The sequence below is a fragment of the Narcine bancroftii genome, chromosome 1 (assembly GCF_036971445.1).
Source record: "Narcine bancroftii isolate sNarBan1 chromosome 1, sNarBan1.hap1, whole genome shotgun sequence".
Classification (NCBI taxonomy): domain Eukaryota; kingdom Metazoa; phylum Chordata; class Chondrichthyes; order Torpediniformes; family Narcinidae; genus Narcine; species Narcine bancroftii.
Window position 1 is genome coordinate 435,450,746 of NC_091469.1, and position 21,393 is coordinate 435,472,138.

Below are 21,393 nucleotides of genomic sequence, written 5' to 3' on the forward strand. Positions count from 1 at the left end.
GCAGAAGGACCTTGCAGAGCAGCACTTATCAGTGCTTCCTGCTCTCCTGGGTCCTTGCCAGTGGCAGTGCTGCCATTACATTATCTCTGGCAGTGCTGTCTTATTTATAACAGTTGCAGGCTCAGCACCAATCCCCATGGCGCCTCGTCCACCACTCATTTGCCATCCAGAGAAATAGCCATTTTTCCTAACTCTCTGCCTTCTGTTGATTAACCAGTCTTCTATCCACACTTAATATGTTGCACCCATCCCCAAGAATCCTTATAAAATTATTGATCACAATATATCTTTTAAATTAACTCATCCAAAATCAGGCCAACTCTCCAATAAATCATCAAGCACGATCCTAGATGCTATAAAAGGTTTCTTAAAAGCGTTAAACACTGGGTTTTTTTAATTTAAAGATTATATTTAATAACAATCTGCTGTTTTTGTGTCTTTACTGCAGGCTACTGGTTCCAGACTGTCTACACTTGCACAGAATGCATCTAATCTCGGATGTGCAATTATTATTTCCTTCGTCTATGGCTGGCAACTGGCACTTATGATCTTAGGCATTGTGCCAATCTTGGCGGTGTCAGGAGTGATACAGATGAGAATGCTCACTGGACATGCTAACAAGGATCATCAGGAACTGGAGAGTGCTGGGAAGGTGAGTGATTTGAGACCAATGAACAGAGTTGGGGAATAACATTTTAATTTGAGATTAGAATTAATTTTTATCATTATTTTTGTGCATTCTTGAGCATGGCAACATTTTAGGGAGTATGGGAACAAGTGGATGATGATCAAAGCAAATACAGTAACACTAGTCTGACGAAAATGCCTTCATCCTAAAATATTATGTTTCTCCACGGATGCTGCCTGACCTCCTCAGTGTTTCCAGCATTTTCTGGATATTCTTTTACAGTAATACCTGTAAGGGTTAAAGAGCAAGTTGCAAGCAAATTCTGCAAGTAGCCAGAAGGTGTTGACAGATTTTATGCTGTCTGCCTGTAACAGTCTTTGCTTCAAGGTTATATTTGTAGCTAGCTTTCTCTGCGTGTTTGAGATAAACGTTCAGTTTGATTTTCTTTGTTCCTCTAAAATGTAGACATTAGAAGAGTTCCAACAACTTTTATTGACCGTTTAATCATAATTTTAATACCGTCTAACAATTTTCATGTCTTGAAATAATGTAGTAACTGATATAATGTTTAATAAACCATGGAAAACTCAACTTTAGTATGGATTTGTTTGAATGAGTCGTAGACAATGGCATTCTAATTTCTGCAAGTGATTATAAAGGAAAATAGTCGCTACAATACCTCTTGTATCAACCCTGCTAGGACTCATGTGATTTGCCAGCTGACCTTAATTTGTTTAATCAGGAAAGGTATAGCCATTGCATTACAGTATTTACATGACATTACACTATTTATTGCTATGTGCATTTGATAACTTGAGGAAGGGAAAGGAGAAGGTGATGTCAGTTTGGGAGATTAAGATCAACATTTATGAGTTCAGGACCGTTGTAAGAGAGTCAGTTACTGTAGGTGGATATCAGGGATTGGAGATTGTGAACAGGCTATTGATGGATGGATCCCTCCTGGGAGCTCATTGTTGCAGATTATGTCTGCAAGAAGTCCTCCTGCTCTTCTGTGAAGAGTTCCGTAAAAAATGGACTCTGTCCTTCCCACCTGTTGCCCAGTAGTGTGAAAGTAGATGCGGGTGAGGGGGATTCTGTGTTTATTGTTTCTAAGGGAGGGGGGGCTATGGCAGAGGAGCGGGGAAAGAAGAGATGCGGTTGAGGGCCGAGTTAATAATGGTGGAGGGGAAGCCACAGACATGGAAGAAGGCAGACATTTCAGAGGCTCTGGACTTAGGAGCAATTGCGACAGAGATGGAGAAATTGAGAGAAGGGGATGGAGTCCTTGCAGGGTGTGAGGAGGTGTAGTCACTAATTCTCTCATGAAATGGTTATTCAGCTACATTAGCAACATAAAAGGCGCAGTATTCTTCAGAATTTAAGTTGTAATGAGAGAATAAAAGTTTGTAAATGAGAACATGTGGCATCAGTTGGTCAATTGGAGCAACACAGCCCTCGTAAAAAAATTTCAATTGATCAGCGTAAAGCTGAGAAGGAATGGATTGCCACACCTTGTCCTGTCTCAGTTAAAAATGAATGTTGGTGTGCTTCAGGTGAACAGGATCAATTTTGCAGTTGCTTAAACATTATATTTTGCTTCCAGACTCGTACCCAGTCACTCTGGAAGGGAAATCAGGTTTGGGGAATAGGTTTTTAAAAATATTTAATTTAACAATTTAAAAACTACATCCATGCATATTCAATAAAACTAAAGTGGTCTGGAGAATGGTTAAATGAGCACCGGAGTTTCTGGAAACTCCTTTGAGTGGCTCTGTGTGGTTGGATGTTCTCCCAGTCGTGAGTGGGTGCTGAATAAACCACGAGATATGGCAGTATCCAGCATTTTCTGGATTTTTTTTTAACAAAAACTATCCATTGAAGAACTAAGACTACGTAAAGAACTTGTGTGGACTATCTACTCCTGTTAATATCAGCTATGTTTTTTTTTAATATAGGGGTTTGATTATAAGGTTTAATTTATTCAATAAATTGTGATAAACACAGTTCCCAGCACTAAGCCACCTGAACTCCAAATTAATCATCTGTGCTTCTGGTATTTCAGTTTGTCTGCCACCTATTCTGCTAATTGTTTTTCTACACCTGCTCCTTGTTCATTAGTTTTTGACTTGGTAACAAATGTAAAGCATTTTTTTGGAAATCCAGATATATGGATCATCTTCCGATCGCTTCATCCAATTGAGGTCATTGTTTATTTGTTATTATTTCGTTCATATTCAAGGTTACTATCATGTACCGAGGTGCTGTGAAAAATATAAATGGAATTAGTAGGGGGTGGGGAAGGTTGAATGATGACCTGAGCTGCATTCATAACCCTCTGCAGTTTTTTGCATTCTTAGGTGGAGCAGTTCCCCTACAACACGGTGATGTACCCTGACAGGCTAACTTCATTGGTGTACCTATAAAAGTTATTAAAGGATGCAGGTAACAGGCAACATGCTTTTCAAGAAGGAAAGATGCTGGAGGGCTTTCCTGTCCAGTGTGTTAACATGGCTGGACCAGGACGGATCATTGGAGATGCTTATTCCTTGGAACTTAAAGCTGTCTACTACCTGCACCTGGGCAGTGTTCATGTGGATAGGAGAGTGAGTCAATGACTAGCTCCTTAGCTTTACTGACATTGATGGTGAGGTTGTTGTCTTGGCACCAAGCCTGTTGCTCCTCTGGCTCCCTTCCATATTTTGGTCTTTGCTTGAGATCCTGCCTACGACAAAGGTGTCACCTGCAGATTTTTGGATAGAGTTGGAGTGGTGTTTGGCCATGCCATTGTGGGTGTACAGGGAGTGCAGTAGGAAGCCGACAACACACATCCTTGCAAGGCCCCTGTGTTGAGGATGATCATAGAGGAGGTGCTGTCACCAATCCTCACTGATTGTGGCCTACAGCCAGGAAATCATGGATCCAGTTGCAAATGGGGGTATGACTCCCAGATCACAGAGTTAGGAGGTGAGTTTATTTGGCATGATTGTGTTAAAGGTGTAGGTGATAAATGCATGTTATTGCATGTGTACGTAGGTGTTCAAATAGGTCAGATATTCCAGAAATATCTCCAATAGTTTGTACAGGTACACAATCCTTTATCTGGAGCCCTTGGCGGACAGTGTGTTCCGAATTTCGGATTTTTCTGAATTGTGCTGCCGTATCCACCCCCACCCACTTCCAGTTGCCCGGCCGCCTCCCCAAACCGCTGGTCCCCACTTGCCAGATTTTGGAGCTTTCTGGATTTTAGATGTCCAATAAAGGATCGTGTACTTGTATACCGCTGTCGTAAGACTCACCGGTATATAATTCCCAAGATTCTCCCTATTAACTTTTTTAAACAAGGGGACTACATTTGCCATTCTTCAATCCTCCGGCACTTCCCCTGTGGCCAAAGAAGATTCAAAGATCATAGCTCATTGTGTTTTCACATGTTTGGTCTCAAAAATAGTACTAACCAGCATTCAACAGTCCTTGTAGTTCTCAAGCAAGTTAGTGTTTGTTTTCAAGTCACAAGCTATCAATAGTCTATTATATTCTCAGTTCATCACAGAAGTCCAAAAATTTATTTTATGCAAATATGCATGTTCAAAGTGATGGGAATGCTTTGCTTTGAAGGTATTAGTGTTGCACGATGACATGGCAATTAATACTGCAACACCCTTGTCTTCCCTGCTCCCTAAAACTAACTTAATTTCTCTCTTTCACATTTCTGATGAAAAGTTCTACATTTGAAATGTTAACCATTTCTCTTTCCACAGATGTTGCCTGGGTGTTTCAGGATTTTATTTTATATTTCATAAAAGTAAAGGGAGATTCACCAGTGTTTCAGACTTGAGCCCTTCATCAAGATGTGATAAAATGTGGGCAGGCGCCTGAACAAAAGGGTGGTGGATGGGAGGGGCAGGAGCAGGCCCGCAGGCAGGAAGTGATTGATGGATAAGGGAGGGAGGGCACACCAGCAAATGGGGGAGGTAGGATGGCTCTATGAATGGAGAGGGAAGCGGGTGGAGAGCTGGAGGAAAGAAGACGAAGGTAATGGAAAGTGAGGGAGAATGAAGAGTAGGCTAGCAGAAACCAGAGGTTGATGTTATAACATCCAGTTGGAGAATGCCCAGATGGAAAATTAAGTGTTGCTCCTCTGATCTACAGGTGGTCTTGGTAGGACAGAACATGAAGCCATAGACAGACATGTCAAGGGAGATCTCTGTCACTGATGCAGACAGATCGAAGGTGCTCAGCAAAGCTGTAGTGATGCCAAAGAGATGTTACATAAACCATTAAAAGAATATACTCATTCTTCAGTACAAAAAAAGGCATTTCCTTACTTAATTTCCTTCACAAATGTTCATTTTTATTGTTTCTTCAAAACTATCTCTTCCAGGGTCCGGCTTTTTCTTTGTTGTTGGTAGGTGATGAAGAAAGTGGATTGTTGATATTCGCTGACTTCACAATGTCAATGGTGACAAAGTCAGCCTTCCCATTCCGCCGAACCACAAAACTTGTAGGCTACCTTTGTATGATCTTGTAAGTTCAGTTGTAAATAGACTGAAATGGCTGACGAATGGCATCATGTTGAACAAACATGGGGGCAGTGTTGTAAATCAACTGGCATATACGCTGCAGTTGAAGCATGTCGCACAGTTGGTGACTTGAGCAGTCGCGTGCTGTCCTGTAGTCATTCGGCATAATTAGATGGTTCATGCAGTGCAGTCACAGTGGACAGTTCAACAAATACACCAGGCAGAGTCAGTCTGGTGCCATATTCCAGTTCTGCAGCTGAACAAAGCAACCTTGGTCCTCTGTTATGACATTGGGCACACCAAGGAGGACCATGAGCAAACACTGACTCCACCGAGACGCATCGCTTCCTACTGTCAATGTTGTTTTCAGTTGATAGTAGAAACGCTCAACAAGGCTGTTGGCCTACAGATGGTAGGCTGTAATCTGAATGCGACTGGTGTCCAAAAGATCAGTGAGAGCTCGGAACAGCAATGACTTGAACCAAGACCCTTGGTCAGTAATAATGGTGCCTGGGACACTGAAAGCTGGAATCCTTTGATCAATGAAGGCCCAAGCAGCATCTCCACAGAGATGTGGGTGTCGAGAATGACTCCCTGCAACCTGTTAGCCCAGCCTCACCTGCAAGTAGATAAATTTACCCTCTTGATGGTGGGAGTGGACCAACCAAGTCCAGTTGTATATGATCAAAAGGAAAATCTTCAAGTCTGGATTTCGTGTGCCTGGAGTCTTTAGAACACTGATATGGTAAGCGGGCCCTTTCCCATAATCCAACATCCTGCTTGATGTGAGGCCAGCCAAAACACTCAGTAATCAGCCTAACTGACACTCTCCTGCCTGGATGAGACAAGTTATAGAGGGCACTGAAAAACTCCCACCTCATTTGTGCAGGTGCAAAAGGCCTTGGTCTACTTGCAGAAGCTTCACAAGCTAGTGTTTTACCTGAGTCACTTTCCAGTGGAGACCTGTGTTGATTTGGTGTTACAAAATGAGATTGGGATCAGTGTATTGTACACAACCATAGCAGTAAAGTCAATGGTAGTAGTTGTATGTACATGGACAAGATGAAGGAGATGATTGTGGACTTCAGAAGGACCAGGAACGACCACCCTCCACTACACATCAACAACTTTATAGTAGAGAGTGGAGAGCACCAAATTCCTTGGAGTTCACTTAACTAGTGACCTATCGTCTGGACCCTCAACATTTCCTCACTTGTCAGGAAGGCGCAACAGCGACTGCACTTCCTGAGAAGACTTTAGCTCAGCCTTCCGTAGGAGCTCTATCAAGAGTGCCCTGGCCAGCTGAATCACAGTGTGGGGTACGGTTGCTGCAAAGAAATGGATTGTAGGTCAATCTATAGGTCCACATGAGTGGTTGAGAGGATTACTGGAGTCTCCCTCCAACACCACACCCCCCTCCACCCGCCACCAAGATCGTTGTCTGAAGAGGGCGCACAAAATCATTGTGCAGGTTGGAAGGAGTGCTCATAGCATCTTTCAGCTGCTCCCATTGGGGAAGAGACAGAGGAGTATCAGACCCAGCACCACCAGGCTGAAGAGCAGTTTTTCCCACAGCCAATGAGAATGCTGAATGACAAAAGGAACTGATCACACTAACCATCCGAGACTCTCATTTCTACAAAACAATAATTACTATTCATTTTTAAGATATAATGCTTGTCCTTCATATGTATTATTTGTCTGTATATGTGTTATGTCTGGTTGTGTGTCTGCATGCTTTTGTATGTAGGACGCTGGGTAGGGCATTGGCCACCACATTCATCTTCCCTTGAACGTGCTGTATGTTCGAGGAAAATTGTAGGATGAAATCTAACTGCCAGACTTCACATGGTGCACAGTGGTGCAAACATGTTCATGAGGTATATCTAAGTGGTTGGTTGTCTGTATAAATAATAAAAGGGTAACCTTCCACCAAGAAACAGAAGCACCTCACTGTGAGGTAGTTGGCTAGGAGTTCTTGACCGAGCATGCTCCATCTTGCCTTCTCTGGTGACAGCTTAGCTGAAAAGAAACACCAGAGGCTCCAACCTCCCACTTACATTTTGTTCAATGTTGTGCCCAGGGCACTGTCGGAATGAGTGAGAGAGCAAGACATTGGGGTTCTGCTGTGCAAGCATTGTAGCATCTGCAAGTGCAGACTTCACATTGTTGAAAGCACAAACTGCATCTCATCAAAGCACAATGGCCTTTTAGCAGCTGATTTATCTGACCCTTTGAGTTGGTCAGTAAGGGGCAAGAGAAACACAGCTGCATTTGGTAAGAAATTCATCATCCCTAGAAAATGCCATAACTAGACGAACCTAACAGGAGTAGAAAAATCTCAAATACTTTTATTTTCTTCGGCAAGATGACATCCTTTGTAACTTTGTCCTAAAAATATAAGCTCAGCGGCACCAAAAATGCAATTAGTTGGAGTGATTACAATATCAGCATCAAGTCTCTGGAACAGTGTCAAAATATGGTCCCTGTGTTTCTCTTCATTGGCACTTGCCACAAAAATTTGAGGCCAGAGAGGACGTAGTCCATAAACCACTGGAACTTTTGAGCTGTGTTCCACAAACCAAATGCCTTTTGAAGAAACTTGAATATGCTGAAAAGAGTAATCACCACTCTCTTGGCAATATCAGGTTGCACTGGAATCGGGTAGTATGCGCACACCAGGTCTAAATTTGCCAATACTCATTCGCCATACAAGTTCGCTGAGAAATCATGTAAACTTGGAATTTTGTATTAATCAGGGATGGTGGTACTGTTCAGCGCACAGTAATCACCATGCGGCTACCAATCACTTGGAGTCTTCTTTGTGACCGTATGCAGTGGCAATGTGCAGCTGTCAGATCTACGATCTATTCCCAGGTCCTGCCTGTGAACAAACTCAGCTTTTGCAATCTTAAGATGATCTAGTGGCAGCTAATGTGCATGTGCTGCAACTGGAGGACTTCAGATCTCTATGTGGTGGGGTCACTGCATGTGTTTGATGTCCCCATGAAATATGATGGGGTTACTAAATTAGAGAATTATTTGAGCAACTCTTGGAACGGACTGATGCTAGGTTGGAGACTGGGGACGTGGGTGACAACCCATGAAGTTCACTTGCATGCAAGTGCAATGGTCCACTACTCCGCGATATTTCAAGTCCACCAGCAGGGAAAAATGTGACAGAAAAATCTGCTGCACAGTGGAATTCGCTATATTTGTGACTGTGAAGACCCACTGAACTCGAGCATGATTGACCTCCGGCAGTACGTCTGAATGTGAGAATCGTTTGTGGCGGACAGAATACATGACATGTTAGGGTGTCTGAGCTCTTGTGGAATTGGGGTGACCACTGAAATTTGTGCACCAGTGTCGACAAGAAATTGAGTAGTCGAGAGACAGTCCTTGAGGGAAAGACATTGGCTGTCTTAACCATGGTCTGGAGCTGTCTCTATCACTGTGCCTTATCCTTTTTCCAGAGTTCTGGTGCTGTCCATCGTTTCTGCTGCATCCCAACCCACACAATTCCAACTAGGCTGGAAACGGGTAATTCTGTTGGGTGGTTAAAGCCTGGACTCGCACCCTGAGTACTATCAAATTGCACACTAAAAAAGCCACTTGTTATCCAGCTCAGTTTTCTTTTGCTGTCTGGGTGCTGTAACCTATTGTTCCAGCTCAGTTTTTTCCTACCGACTGGGAACTGTTGCAAATGCCTCCAACTGCATTGCTGAGGTCATGACCTTAACGAGGTTGGCATATCTCACTAATTTGTTGAGGGTGGACACCCGAAAGACACCTGCTAGCTGTCCTTGAATTTGGGGAGGCAAACAGCGGAGGAATCGGTTTCTATACTTCTCCTTCAATAGGCTTTTCTTCAGCTAGCCTGCGCCATCTTCTCAGCATCTGTAACGGTTTCCTGTTGCCAAGGCTATCATTGCCTAGCAGTTCCGCAATGCAAGATTCTTGGGAAAGCGCTGTTCACTCTAAAATAGCAGCCTTAAGGTTGTCGTGAGAAGTTGTCATCTGGATTAACTAGAACGTCTTCCACTTTGCAAGCAGTCTGCTCTAGGAAGGGTGCTGCAAGCAAACTGAATTTTGTCTTTTGACTTGTCAGATTTAGTGAGGAAAAATGTCCCTCAAGGATTGAAAACCATGCCTGTGCATTGTTTATATTGGTTTTATCCTTGTGCCTTTCCATTTTCACTTAGAAGGAGCTGTGCACCAATGGGGTCACCCACTTGTGGAGACCGCCAGATAGACATTATGTAAACCATTAAAAGAACACAATCACTTGTTCTTCAGTACAAAAAAAATGGCTTCAACATATTTTTATTCCCTTCACAACCATCCATGTTTTTTGTTTCTTCCCAACCAACTCCTCCTTCTTTCAACACCTCACATGTGTACATTAACTCCACATTGTTCGAACTCCCTGCTTTGGCTGCACACACATGTTACATTTTTCATATGTCACCACAGATGCATCAACGGTGACCAGCTCACACATGCACATTGTACCACCAGCAGTGACTGGCTCCACTCTAGCCCCGTGTAAGTACATGACCGTGACAAAGTGATATCACTGTCTGCGTAACCTCTCTCTGATGTAGAGAAGGCCACATCAGGAGCACTGGATGTAGTTGTTGACTCCAGCGGATACACAAGTGAAGTGTTGCTTCACGTGAAAGGATTGTTTGGTGAGTGATGAGGTGTGGGCGCAGGTGTGACACTACCCATGGCTGCAGGGAATTAATGGGAAGGGATGAGTGGACAAGTGAGTCATGGAAGGAGCAGTCCCTACAGAAGACAGAGGAGAGGGGAACATCATGTAGGTGGTGTAAATTACAGATATCGAATGCAGAGGTTGGTAGGGGACAAGTGAAGACAAGAGGAATCCTGTGTTTGCTTCATCTGGGAGCAGAGAGGGCTAGGGCAGATGAATGGGAAATGAAGGAGTTGCAGTTAAGAGTCGAGTTGATCGTGGTAGAGGGGAAGCCACATTTTTGGAAGAATGCAAACGTTTCAGATGATCTGGACTGGAAGACCTCATTTTGGGAATAGAAAGGATGGAGACAGAGAAATTGGGAGAAAGGAATAAAGGAGATGCAGGTAAGAGTCGAGATGATCATGGTAGAGGGGAAGCCACATTTTTGGAAGAATGCAAATGTTTCAGATGATCTGGACTGGAAGACCTCATTTTGGGAACAGAAAGGATGGAGACAGAGAAATTTGGAGAAAGGAATAGAATCGTTGCAGGGGACTGGGTGTGAAGAAAGAGGCGAGTGTCACTGGAGATGGACCAGGTGTATTTGAGGTCGAGGTGGGAGGTGGCAGCAAATTGAATGAAATGACAAGCATGAGGCAGCACCGATGTAGTTGAGGAAGAGTTGAGGTGCCTTGCCTGTGTAAGATTGCAGCTGGCCCATAAACGGGCAGGTGTAGCTGGTTCCCTTGCAGTTCATAGCTGTTCCTTTGATCTGGAGAAAGTGGGATGAGTCAAAGGACAAATTATTAAGAGTGAGAACGTTCTGCCAGACAGAGAAGAGTGGTGGTGGAAGCAAGGTTGATTGGTTTGATGTCATGTCAAGAAAAAAACATAGGGCTTTGAGACCTTCTATAATGGGAGATGGAAGTGTAAAGGAATTGGCTGTCTATATTGAAAATGAAGCGGTCAAATTCAGGGAAACAAGATCAACTTAAATTTCAGGAACAATAAGTTTAAATGTTATTGCTTCCTTCCACTGGACCCTGAGGAGTTTGCATATTCTCTATCTCATCACAAGGTCCTCTAATTCCCTCCTACTATTGCAAAGGTGTGATGGCTTGATACTATACATTGCCTTTTTGCGTAGGCAAAGTGTAAAAGGAATAAATTGGTGGGCCTCTAAGTTGTAAATTAAGAGGAGATTGAGCAAAGAGGAAATGAGACTGAAGGGATTTTCTATTTGGTGCTGGCATGAACTGAATGGCCTCCACCTGTGTCATTAAAAAGTATGTCAAGTACAAAGCCTGGATATGCAAGCATTTCTTCGGTCTTCAAGATAAGCAGCTGATCTTTACAAAAGCTGTCTGTCAACAGTAATGCAAGACAAGTGAAATTTTACACCACTCATGGAGTCAGACAAGCTTGGATTGCCTCTCCAGTTTTCCAAGAGTAGGGACTTCGACCAAAGAGGGGAAAAAAACTATATAAATGAAAATAAAAGGTGATGGGAATTGCAGTGTTGATTTTTTGCTAGGTTCAAACAAATCTCAGTATTTTTGTGGATGAATCAAATCACAATTGGTGTTGAAGAATTTGTAGAACAGTGGTTTTCAAACTGTGCCCCCCGCCCCCCCAACTCACATTCCACCTTAAGCAATCCCTATGCCATTGGTGCTCTGTGATTAGTAAGGAATTTTTTAAGGTGGTATGTGAGTGGTAAGGGAAGGTTGAGAATCACTGCTCTGGACCCAATTATTACTGAAATATTTTGCTTGAGAAAAATTGTCATTGACCCATTTCCTTTGGAGTTATGAAACCGTGCACATAATGAGTCAATGAGGTACGATCAAAACAGTGGTTTTCAAACTTTTTCTTTCCACCCACATACCACCTTAAACAATGCTTTACTAATCACAGAGCACCTATGGCATAGGGATTGCTTAAGGTGGAATGTGAGTGGGGGGGGGGGGGTGCGGCACAGTTTGAAAACCACTGTTGTAGAACATTCAGCATTTAGAAGTGCTGTGAAATTAGCAGCTCCTCACAGTGGGTCATAAACGAGTACACAGGGTGGGTAGAGTATGAATAAAAAGTGGTGTAATTTCTCTGCATGGTTAAACCAAAATGTATACAAATAAAATCTGGAATGTACACTTTAATCACATGTGAATTGTTTGATTACAAATTTAAAACTGTAGAGTACAGGGGAAAATAATTTAAAAAAAAAACTCCTTGTGCCAAACATTATGGAGGGCATTCTACTTTGTACAACAGAGCCATAATATGGTGGATATCGGAGAATTCAGTATCGAGAGGAAGGAAGCAATAAAATTGTTGTCTACTTAAACTTATTGTTTACTGGCTATCTATGATACAAATTTCCCCCTACTTTTATGATATAAAAACAAAATGCTGAAACACTCGGGCAACTTCTGTGGAAAGAGAAATGGTTAACATTTCAGATCTGGAACTTTTCATCAGAAATGTGAAAGAGAGAAAACATTTGTTTTAGGTAGCAGAGAAGGCAAGGGAGGGGGACAAGGTGCAACGAAGGGAACACCCCGTTAGGATGAGGCATGAATGGAGCATTTAAAATCAAATAAAGATTCTTTGTGTAATGTGGGGCTAATGATGAGGCTGTGGGACATGCTTAGAATGCCAGGCTATTTTGTAATGTTTGATTCCGAGGGTCAGCCCTGTGTACCAGTGCAGGAACATTCTCCCATATATCTCACAGAAACGTTTCAATCAGTTTTGGTTGCCTCATTACAGGAATGATGTAGATGCTTTGAAGAGGGTGCAGAGGAGATTACCAGGATGTTGCCTGGATGGAAGAACATGCCTTATGAAGCAAGGTTGACAGAGGGTAGGTCTTTTCTCTTTGGACCAATGAAGGTTCAGAGGTGACTTAATAGAGGTATTATATTATGAAAGGCAAGGATAAGGTGGACAGCCAGTACCTTTTTCCTAGGGCAACACTAGCAATGACCAGAGGACAGTTTTTTTTTAATTTAGAGAGACTGCACGGTAGCAGGCCCTTTCAGCTCATGACCTGGTGCTAATCAAATGCACTCGTGATTAATTAACCCAGTAACCCTGTATGATTTGGAATGAGAGGAAACAGGTGAACCCAGACATGGGAAGAACATGCAAACTCCTTGCAGACAGCGCTGTATTTGAACCCAAGTCGCTGATGCTGTATTAGCGTTGTTCCCACCAGTACACTAATCATGTTGCCCCTTAAACATCTGTTTAAGGTGAGTGGAGGAAAGTTTAGGAGTGGTCAGAGGTAAGTTTTTTACTCAGAGGTGGGTCCCTCAAATGCATTGCCAGGCTGGTAAAACAGGAATGTTCAAAAGACTCAGATATACATATAGATGCAAGAAAAATAGAGTTATGGGACTGATATAGGGCAGGATTAGATTGTTGTGGAGTAGATTTACAAAGATCAGCATAGTATGATGGGCCAAAGGGCCTGTATTAAGCTGTTTGATGATTGATGTTCTATATTAATCACTTACTTCAGTTAAAAGGCAGTTCTTACCTAATGGATTTGTTTAGTTTAATGTGTTCTTAACCAGTGAAGGTTTTTACAGGAAGGTATGATTCTGTAAAGTTGATGCATCACCATGTGTTTTGTGCGGAAACAAATACTTCCATTGCTGGATGAATTAGAGGAGGATGCTGATACGCTATCAATAACTCATGCCAGACTAGAAGTCATGATTAAGTAGGCTTTAATCACCATGAACTTCAAGCATGTATCACATGTTGCTGGCCCAGTTCCAAGGCAGGTACTGAGGGAGGGATATGAGCGTAACTGCCTTTATGGGAAATCTTAGGGGAGGAACCACAGGTACAGAAGTGGGACAGAACCAACAGTTACACAGTGGTCCCACCACAGATGCATCAGGTGAATGTTGGATCACATGAGGAGAGCAAATTAATCTAGATGAAGGAGCAAAGATCGGCTAAGCTTAATGGTGACCCTCGGCATTCTCCAACTATGTGGGCCAAAACTTATCAATGCAGTGGAACCACATTCAGAAAGTAATCAAAGGCATTCAAATATGCCATTACATTTCTGGCAAATTGCACAACAATACAATCCTGATATCCTGCAGTAACTTCAGTGAACTTTGGAGCATTAACATTTGCAAAGAAGCTTCAAAGGTTTGCTGGGCTGTCAGCTCTCAGGAACACCAGAGATGACTTCAAATGACTTCTGGTTCAGGTTCATGCTCAGTTTTTCTTTCAGTAGGAGTGCCAGAGTTCACCAAGGATGAAGGAGACAATACCCATCTCACTCCACTCATCCACGCAGCCTCCACATTGTATGAATATGTTGGATGATTGCCATAATAGAGCATTATAAAACTGGGAAGTGGCTCATGAACCATTGAAAGAAAATGGTCTGCCTCATCTGTTGTACGTTGAGCCTCATTATCCACCACAAAATGCACTAATCTAAAAATGGAACCAAGCCATTGTGGATGCAAGAGAGTGCCAAGAAGAAGAATTTGGATAAAAGATTTCTCCACAAAATTCTTAATAAATTTTGCTTTTTCTGCCCTACCCAGGAAAAGATTCTTCTATCGTTTCTTATACTGAATACTTGAGTGATAAATTCAGTGATGTGATTGGAATTTGGAAATCCACCACTTAAAAATCTGCTCTCACTGTGTTTCGCATCTCTCTCTGTTCAACCATTGTTGTTTTCTTCATCTTAAATAGATTGCTACAGAGGCAGTTGAAAATATTCGGACAGTTGTTGCTCTAACAAGAGAGAGGAAGTTTGAACAAATGTATGAAAATAGCTTGACTGTTCCTTACAGGTAATGGGAGTTTATACTTTCTTGGTTGATGGTATAAAGGGGGAATTATCTGGAAAAGAATAAAAAAGAGATTTTTCACCCAGAAAGTTATTGAGCTATGGAACCTTTAAATTAAATTTAGATATATAGCACAGTAACTGGCCCATGAGCCCGTGCTACCCAAATATGCCAATTAACCTACAAATCCCGTATGTTTTTGGAGGGTGGGAGGAAACTGGAGCACCCAGGGGAAACCTATGCAGACACGGGAAGAATGTACAAACTCCTTACAGACAACGCCAGATTCGCATCAAGGCTCTGTAATAGTGTTGCACTATTTTGCTAACTGTGCCAACCTTTACTTGGAAATTGAACCATGAATTGTAATTTAAGGTACAATTGGATAATGATTCGAAAAAGAGTAATAGTGAAGGGAAAAATGGACAAGATAGTGGTGTAGTTTTGATACAGAGCAAGTAATCCACTAATGGGTCAGAAGGTAGGATAGCCACCTCAGGAAAATTCAACATTAATTTTATTGACAGGATGAGTTCTGGATGGGATCCACCTCGTTTTGTATCAAAATGAAGTCAAGTACATAATTGTATATGCTACACAGATTTGAAATTGTACAAGGCCACAACTTAATTATTATATTGTATTTTACTTTTTACAGAAGGGTGCACTTTCCCTAGAAGGAATACAACAAAGATTCACTAGACTGGTTCCATAGATGGCAGGTTTGCTGATCAGGGAGATATTGAGTAAACTTGGGACTGTATTCTCCAAAGTTTAAAAGAATCTCATAGAAATATACAAAGTTTTAAATTGGCTTGAGGAGTCTTGAAATGGGGGCATAGTTTGAGAATAAGGAATAGTCTGTTTCAGACTAAGACATGGATAGCCAACCTTTTAATTTTTAATTTAGACATACAGCACAGTAACATGATTTCATCCACGACTCTATGCTACCCAATTAACTTACACCTCCGGTGCACACTCATGGGCTGAAATGGTCTGTTACCGTGCTGTATGTCTAAATTAAAAGGTAGGTCACCTCTCATATAGAGTAATTATTTTACTCAGTGAATGGTTACTCAATGTGGAATTCTCTACCATGGAAAAAAACTACAGAGCCTCGGCCATGATGTTTGTTCAAAACTCATTGCGAGTTTTCTGGATGCTAAGGAATTTGGAGATAGTGGTGGAAAATGGCACCAAGGTAGATCAACCAGGATCTTAATGGCGGTCCAGGCATGAAGGAACAGATGGACTACTCCAGATCCTAATTCTTATGTTCTCATGATTTACGTGCATTTTTGAGGGAACTGCCTGCCTCCTTTTAGGGAAGTTTGGCTGAGTGGGGGTGTGAGTGGTAGGAGGTGGGGTTCTCTGCAAATTGATAAGAAGCACACAGTTCAAATGATGATTGGCAGGGGTACCCACAGGAAAGGATGGAAAAATCCCTGCTCACCCTTTACCTGCTAGATGCAGCGAGTTAAATTTAGCTCTACTTGATCCATTTTCTGTTTTATATTTTTTTCAAAGGAATGCCAAGAAGAAGTCTTTCATTTATGGGGTCACCTTTGCCTTTTCACAGGCAATTATGTTTTTTGCTTATGCAGCAAGTTTTCGATTTGGAGCCTGGCTAGTGACCCATAACTATATGGAGTTCCGGGACGTGTTTCTGTGAGTACATATTCTTGTTGCAATCAGTCCATTTCAGTAAGACCATTTTTCTGAATGAGACCATTGGAAATGTTGATTCTTCCTGTCCCTGTTTGAATCATGCAAAATATTTCAATGGATGCTTTTAAGGTTACTATGTAAAAGCAAAGAGCACCCACGCGATAATGATGAGGTGAAATCTTTTCTCTCACAGTCAGAACCTTTAGAGCTCTCTACCTAAAGAGAGGGTGGGTCAAGGTTAGAGCAGAGTCTGAAGATTTGATCATTAAGACTGAGGTAGATCAAATCCTGATAAGCAGGAGTTGAAAGATAACTGGGGACAGGTAAAGTTAAGGTTACGAACAGATCAGCCATCTTATTAAACATTGGAGCAGTCTTTGTGCTGAGTGGCCTGCTCCTAATCTATGTGTTTATATGCAAATGAAGCAAAGTGACCTTGGTACCACATGCCAATGGACAGTACACAACCCAGCTGTCACTATATCGCATCTAATCTCGAGCTGCTTTTATTAACATTTCTTGAAACTGAGTATTAATGAGTAACAAATATAAAACCTTTGTGGTTGTAAAATTGCAACTTTCTGGACTCAATAGGTAGAAACGACCAGTTCTACTGAGCATGTTCCACAGCTTGTTTATTAGCAGCACATATCACCATATACAGCACAGAACAGGCCAGTTTGGCCCTACTAGTCCATGCCGGAACAAATCCCCACCCTCCAATCCTCTCCTCTCCATGTAATTACCCAGTCTTTCCTTAAATGTAAATAACGTCCCTGCTTCAACCACCTCTGCCGGAAGCTTATTCCACATCCCAACCACCCTTTGTAACGGAGCTAAATAAGAATGATCTGATTTTAACTTCTACTTGAACCCACTTGATCTTAACCTATCAGATCAAGACTAACAGAGCATGTTACACGAGAGTTGCCATTAATGTCACCCCAACGCCCCTTACAGTGTGTGATAGTACAGATCTATCACCAATGTACATAGTGTATATAGTTACTGTATCTAGACTGTGCTTACAGCGATTGGCTGAGAGCTAAGCCACACCTATTGTCTGGGCCTTAAAGGGTTGTGTCCCTAGCCAGGTCGGATCATTCCGGACTGGTCGTCCACCTGTGAAGAGCTCCGGTCTTTTGCTAATAAAAGCCTTGGTTTGGATCAACAAGTCTTTGGTTCTTTCGACGAGCTCTACACAGTGTGAAAAAGAAGCAAATAAGAATCACCTCCAACACTTCTGCAGCCCCACAGATTCCTGTTCATCAGCAACTCAAGCTTCAGCTCCAAACTTCCTAATTGGTCAGAAAGTTTTCAATGTCGGAGGACCTTCAAGAGCACTTCTTGCCCTTCGGGCCCCCTCGTATCCTGGTTCTGATATCTGGTTCCAAAGAGTCACTCTCCAGGAGCCTGCAGCCTGTATGATCCCCCCTCCCCCCCATCTGCAAGTTGTCTGAAACCTGTGTGGGTCCCTCCCTCATTGATCACCTGCCAATGTCACTGTTCTGTAGCGTTGTCTATTCTTCCTCCTCAACAGGGGGAGGGGGGGTGTTCTTCCCATTTCCGGTTCCCAGTGCCAGTTCGCTGCTCCCCCACAATCTGCAATCCCTTGTAGCTGCTGCTGAGCACAGGCACCACCATCTTGGGCACAGACCTCTGCGGCTGTAGAATTTTACTTACAAACACTGGCTCCTTTAACAGGCCATTTAAATCCTGTATGGGGCTGCAGGGACTGGCTGGTTAAACCCGTCAGAGCATGATTGTAGGTGCTTTTAATTGGCGCACCTGGGTAGCCCTCCTGGGACTCAGGTGTGGTTAGTGGGTCAAAGGTGCTCCCAGCACTTTTTAACTGCAGGGGGAATCGCCCAATTAAATTGCCAACCCGGCGATTTAAGGGAGAATCCTGCCCCCACGATGACCTGGTGAGTGACACATCACACACTCACCGGATGAAATTAAGTAAAAGATTTTAACTTTAATCTTCCTAGGAAACATGTTTAAGCCACGTTATAATATCCACTTTCCTAACATGTACTGCTGAGTTCCTCCTCTACATTTGAACTTGGCGCCAATATGCTGTCCGGTGACACACCCACGCAAGTGCTGATGTCACCAGAATAATCAGGTCGGCCATTTTCGTTTTCAAGCCACCGGTAGATGAGACCTAGGTAGGTTTAACTGGGTTCCTTGACTACCTCCGAGATAGGGCAGGGACCCAGTTGATTTAGAAGCCCGCTGACCAGGTCGGATCCTTTCAAGCTGCCTTGTGAGTGGGGTGCTAATAGGGCAAGTTGCCCATTTCACCCCATTTTACAAGGCAGCTTGAAAGAGCCTAATGTCTCTGCTCTCCGCTCTCCTGGATGTGGACAGGTGGCAGCACTGCCAGTCTCTTTTTTTATACCCACCCCTCCCATCTTCCCTGCTACTGAAACTAACTTGTTTCTCAGTTCTGAAACATAGCTGTTTCTCTTTCCACAGATTTTGTCTGGTGTCCTGAATGTTTCTAGTATTTTCTTTTTTTATTGGAGCTTTGATTTTCATAGCACAAGGTATTAGAGTGCAGGTATGTGAGAATTTGGTCAGGTAGAAAGGCATATAAACACAAGGAAGGGTATGGTTGTATGTGTCGCCATTTCAAGGGGTGTCGGTAGAGGGACTAACTTGTGAATTTGTGTCTCCCTTTGTGATGGCGGTTCTGCTGTTGCACTTGTTCACATGGCAGAGTGAGTGTGATAGTACAGATCTATCACCAATGTACATAGTGTATATAGTTACTGTATCTAGACTGTGCTTACAGCGATTGGCTGAGAGCTAAGCCACACCTATTGTCTGGGCCTTAAAGGGTTGTGTCCCTAGCCAGGTTGGATCATTCCGGACTGGTTGGCCACCTGTGAAGCGCTCCTGTCTTTTGCTAATAAAAGCCTTGGTTTGGATCAACAAGTCATTGGTTCTTTCGATGAGCTCTACAGTGAGCGGCAAGCATTGGAAGTATAGGGCCTGCCTGCTCACTGCCCTGATATCAGTTCTTGCTGGCAGAAGGCTTTTCCTACTGATTCTAAATGTCTTCTGATGACTGCAGACATTTGGAACTCCTGAACCATTAAGAAAGCATTAAAAGTATTAATCAAAAAATAAAAATTGTGAAGAAATCCATTTAAAACACATTCAACTTGTGTAAATTAATTAGAAACTTATTAATTAAAATAAAGTTTTAAAACTTCAAATTAAGCGCCTTCATTTAAATTTAAATTTGGACACCCAGCCTGGAAACAGGCCCTTCTGGCCCATGAGTCCTTGCCGCCCAATTACACCCAATTGACCGACAATGGGAGGAAACCGGAGCACCCGGGGAAAACCCACACAGACACTGGGAGAACGTACAGACAGCGTGGGATTCAAGCCTGAGTTGTTGGTGCGAAAGCATTGCGCTAACCATTACACTAACTGTGCCTCCCTTTGAAATGAAGGTGAATCAGGCCATTCATATGAGTGAAGCCATACTAGATGCACCAGTTGAGGCTGTTAGAAATATAGGTGAATCCAGCTTCACAGTTTAGTCCCTCGTGGCACTATTCTGAGTGCAGCAGTGCAATGAGAAGTCAGATACACCAGCATTTGACCTTCAACTTGTATGTCGTCATAATGCTCCAGGAAGCCCTCACATATCCCCTGTGACCTGCTGCTGGTTCTGAAGGGGATAGAGATGTTTTGCAAATTTGCTGTACAGATCTAACTTACTGAGCCAACCTTCCCATTGTGCTGAATGATTAGCTTTGCAAATATTCACAATTAAAAGATTGGGAGGGCTTTATTCAATATGACAACCCCTGCCAATGTGGAGTTGAAATGTCAAGCAGAATGCATTGGATGGAATGAGCTGTTACTAAACCATAATTCCACATGAAAAATCCAGGATTAGGAAACATTAATATGAATTTTTAAAAAGGGAACCTTAAATGACATATCTGTTGGAATTTTTTAATGTACAAAGACTAGTTGATTTGTTGTATTTGGATTTTCAGAAGGCCATTGCACAGGAGGTTATTGAGCAATGTTAGTGTTGGACAATGGGATAATACACTGGTTTGATGAACAAAGAGAAAACAAAGAATAAGAATAAACGGGTCAGTTTTCGGTTGGGAAATTATGACGTGAGGATGAGTGCTGTGGTCACAGCTGTTTACAATCTAAATCAGTGATTGGAGGAAGTTTTCAAATGAAGCTGCAGTTTCTTTTTGGGAAGATGCAAGGAAGTTTTGGGATGAAATGGACATGCAAAGACAATAGACCAGGTCAGGCAGATAGAATAAAATGCTAAAAAATGAGAGATTGTGGCAGTACGCCATTAGGCTGGCGAACTGACCCTGCTTGTCATGCACGCGACGGGGCAGCCAGCCAAAATGGTGCTGTCAGGGGTTTCCTCCTGACCTCTGCTCAGAAGCCCGCACTTGGTGACTCACGTGACGCCCCGGTGACGTCAGGGCCCTCAGCGTGGTTCTCAGCCAGCTGCGGGCTGGGAGTATAAGACCAGCCAGCCAGCCTGCAATAAATCAGTTTTGCTCACTGAACTCAACCCATCTGGTCGTGCGATCCTTCAGTTAGCAGTGTAGCCGCCGCTACAATTGGTGACCCCGACAGGTTCAAACATCTTTGAACCCGACATGAACGACCCTTCAATCAACGCTATAGCCATCAAGCTTCCTGACTTCTGGGTTCAGGAGCCGAAGATCTGGTTCAGCCACACAGAGGCTCAGTTTCACCTCTGCCAGATTTCATCGGATTTGACCATGTTTTACTATGTGGTCACCACCCTGGACCAGACCACCGCCAAATGAGTGCTGCACCTCGTTCAACACCCACCCGCAGAAGATAAGTACAGGACCATCAAGTGGGTGCCCACCTGCTCCCTCAGCCTCTCCAGGCACCAGCGTACCGCTCGGATGCTGCGCCTCGACGCCTTGGGGGACAGAACTCCAATAGAGTTGATGGATGAGATGCTCATGCTCATGGGCGATCACACCAACTGCCCACTCTTTG

At 43.0% G+C, this 21,393-nt stretch overlaps 1 protein-coding gene and 1 long non-coding RNA gene across 8 annotated transcripts in view; one reads left to right on the forward strand and one right to left on the reverse strand.

Annotated features, from left to right (window-relative positions):
• Positions 1-5,390, reverse strand: part of LOC138751693 (uncharacterized) — a 69,018-nt gene extending 63,628 nt beyond the window's left edge. For all 3 annotated transcript variants that reach the window (XR_011350125.1, XR_011350124.1, XR_011350123.1), the window contains exon 1: positions 4,954-5,390. This is a non-coding gene — a long non-coding RNA (uncharacterized lncRNA). The remainder of the gene's footprint in view (positions 1-4,953) is intronic.
• Positions 1-21,393, forward strand: part of abcb4 (ATP-binding cassette, sub-family B (MDR/TAP), member 4) — a 151,488-nt gene that overhangs the window by 107,974 nt on the left and 22,121 nt on the right. For all 5 annotated transcript variants that reach the window (XM_069914296.1, XM_069914298.1, XM_069914297.1 and 2 more), the window contains exons 21-23: positions 449-652; positions 14,585-14,685; positions 16,213-16,353. In XM_069914296.1, the coding sequence (XP_069770397.1) occupies positions 449-652; positions 14,585-14,685; positions 16,213-16,353 (446 nt within the window). The remainder of the gene's footprint in view (positions 1-448; positions 653-14,584; positions 14,686-16,212; positions 16,354-21,393) is intronic.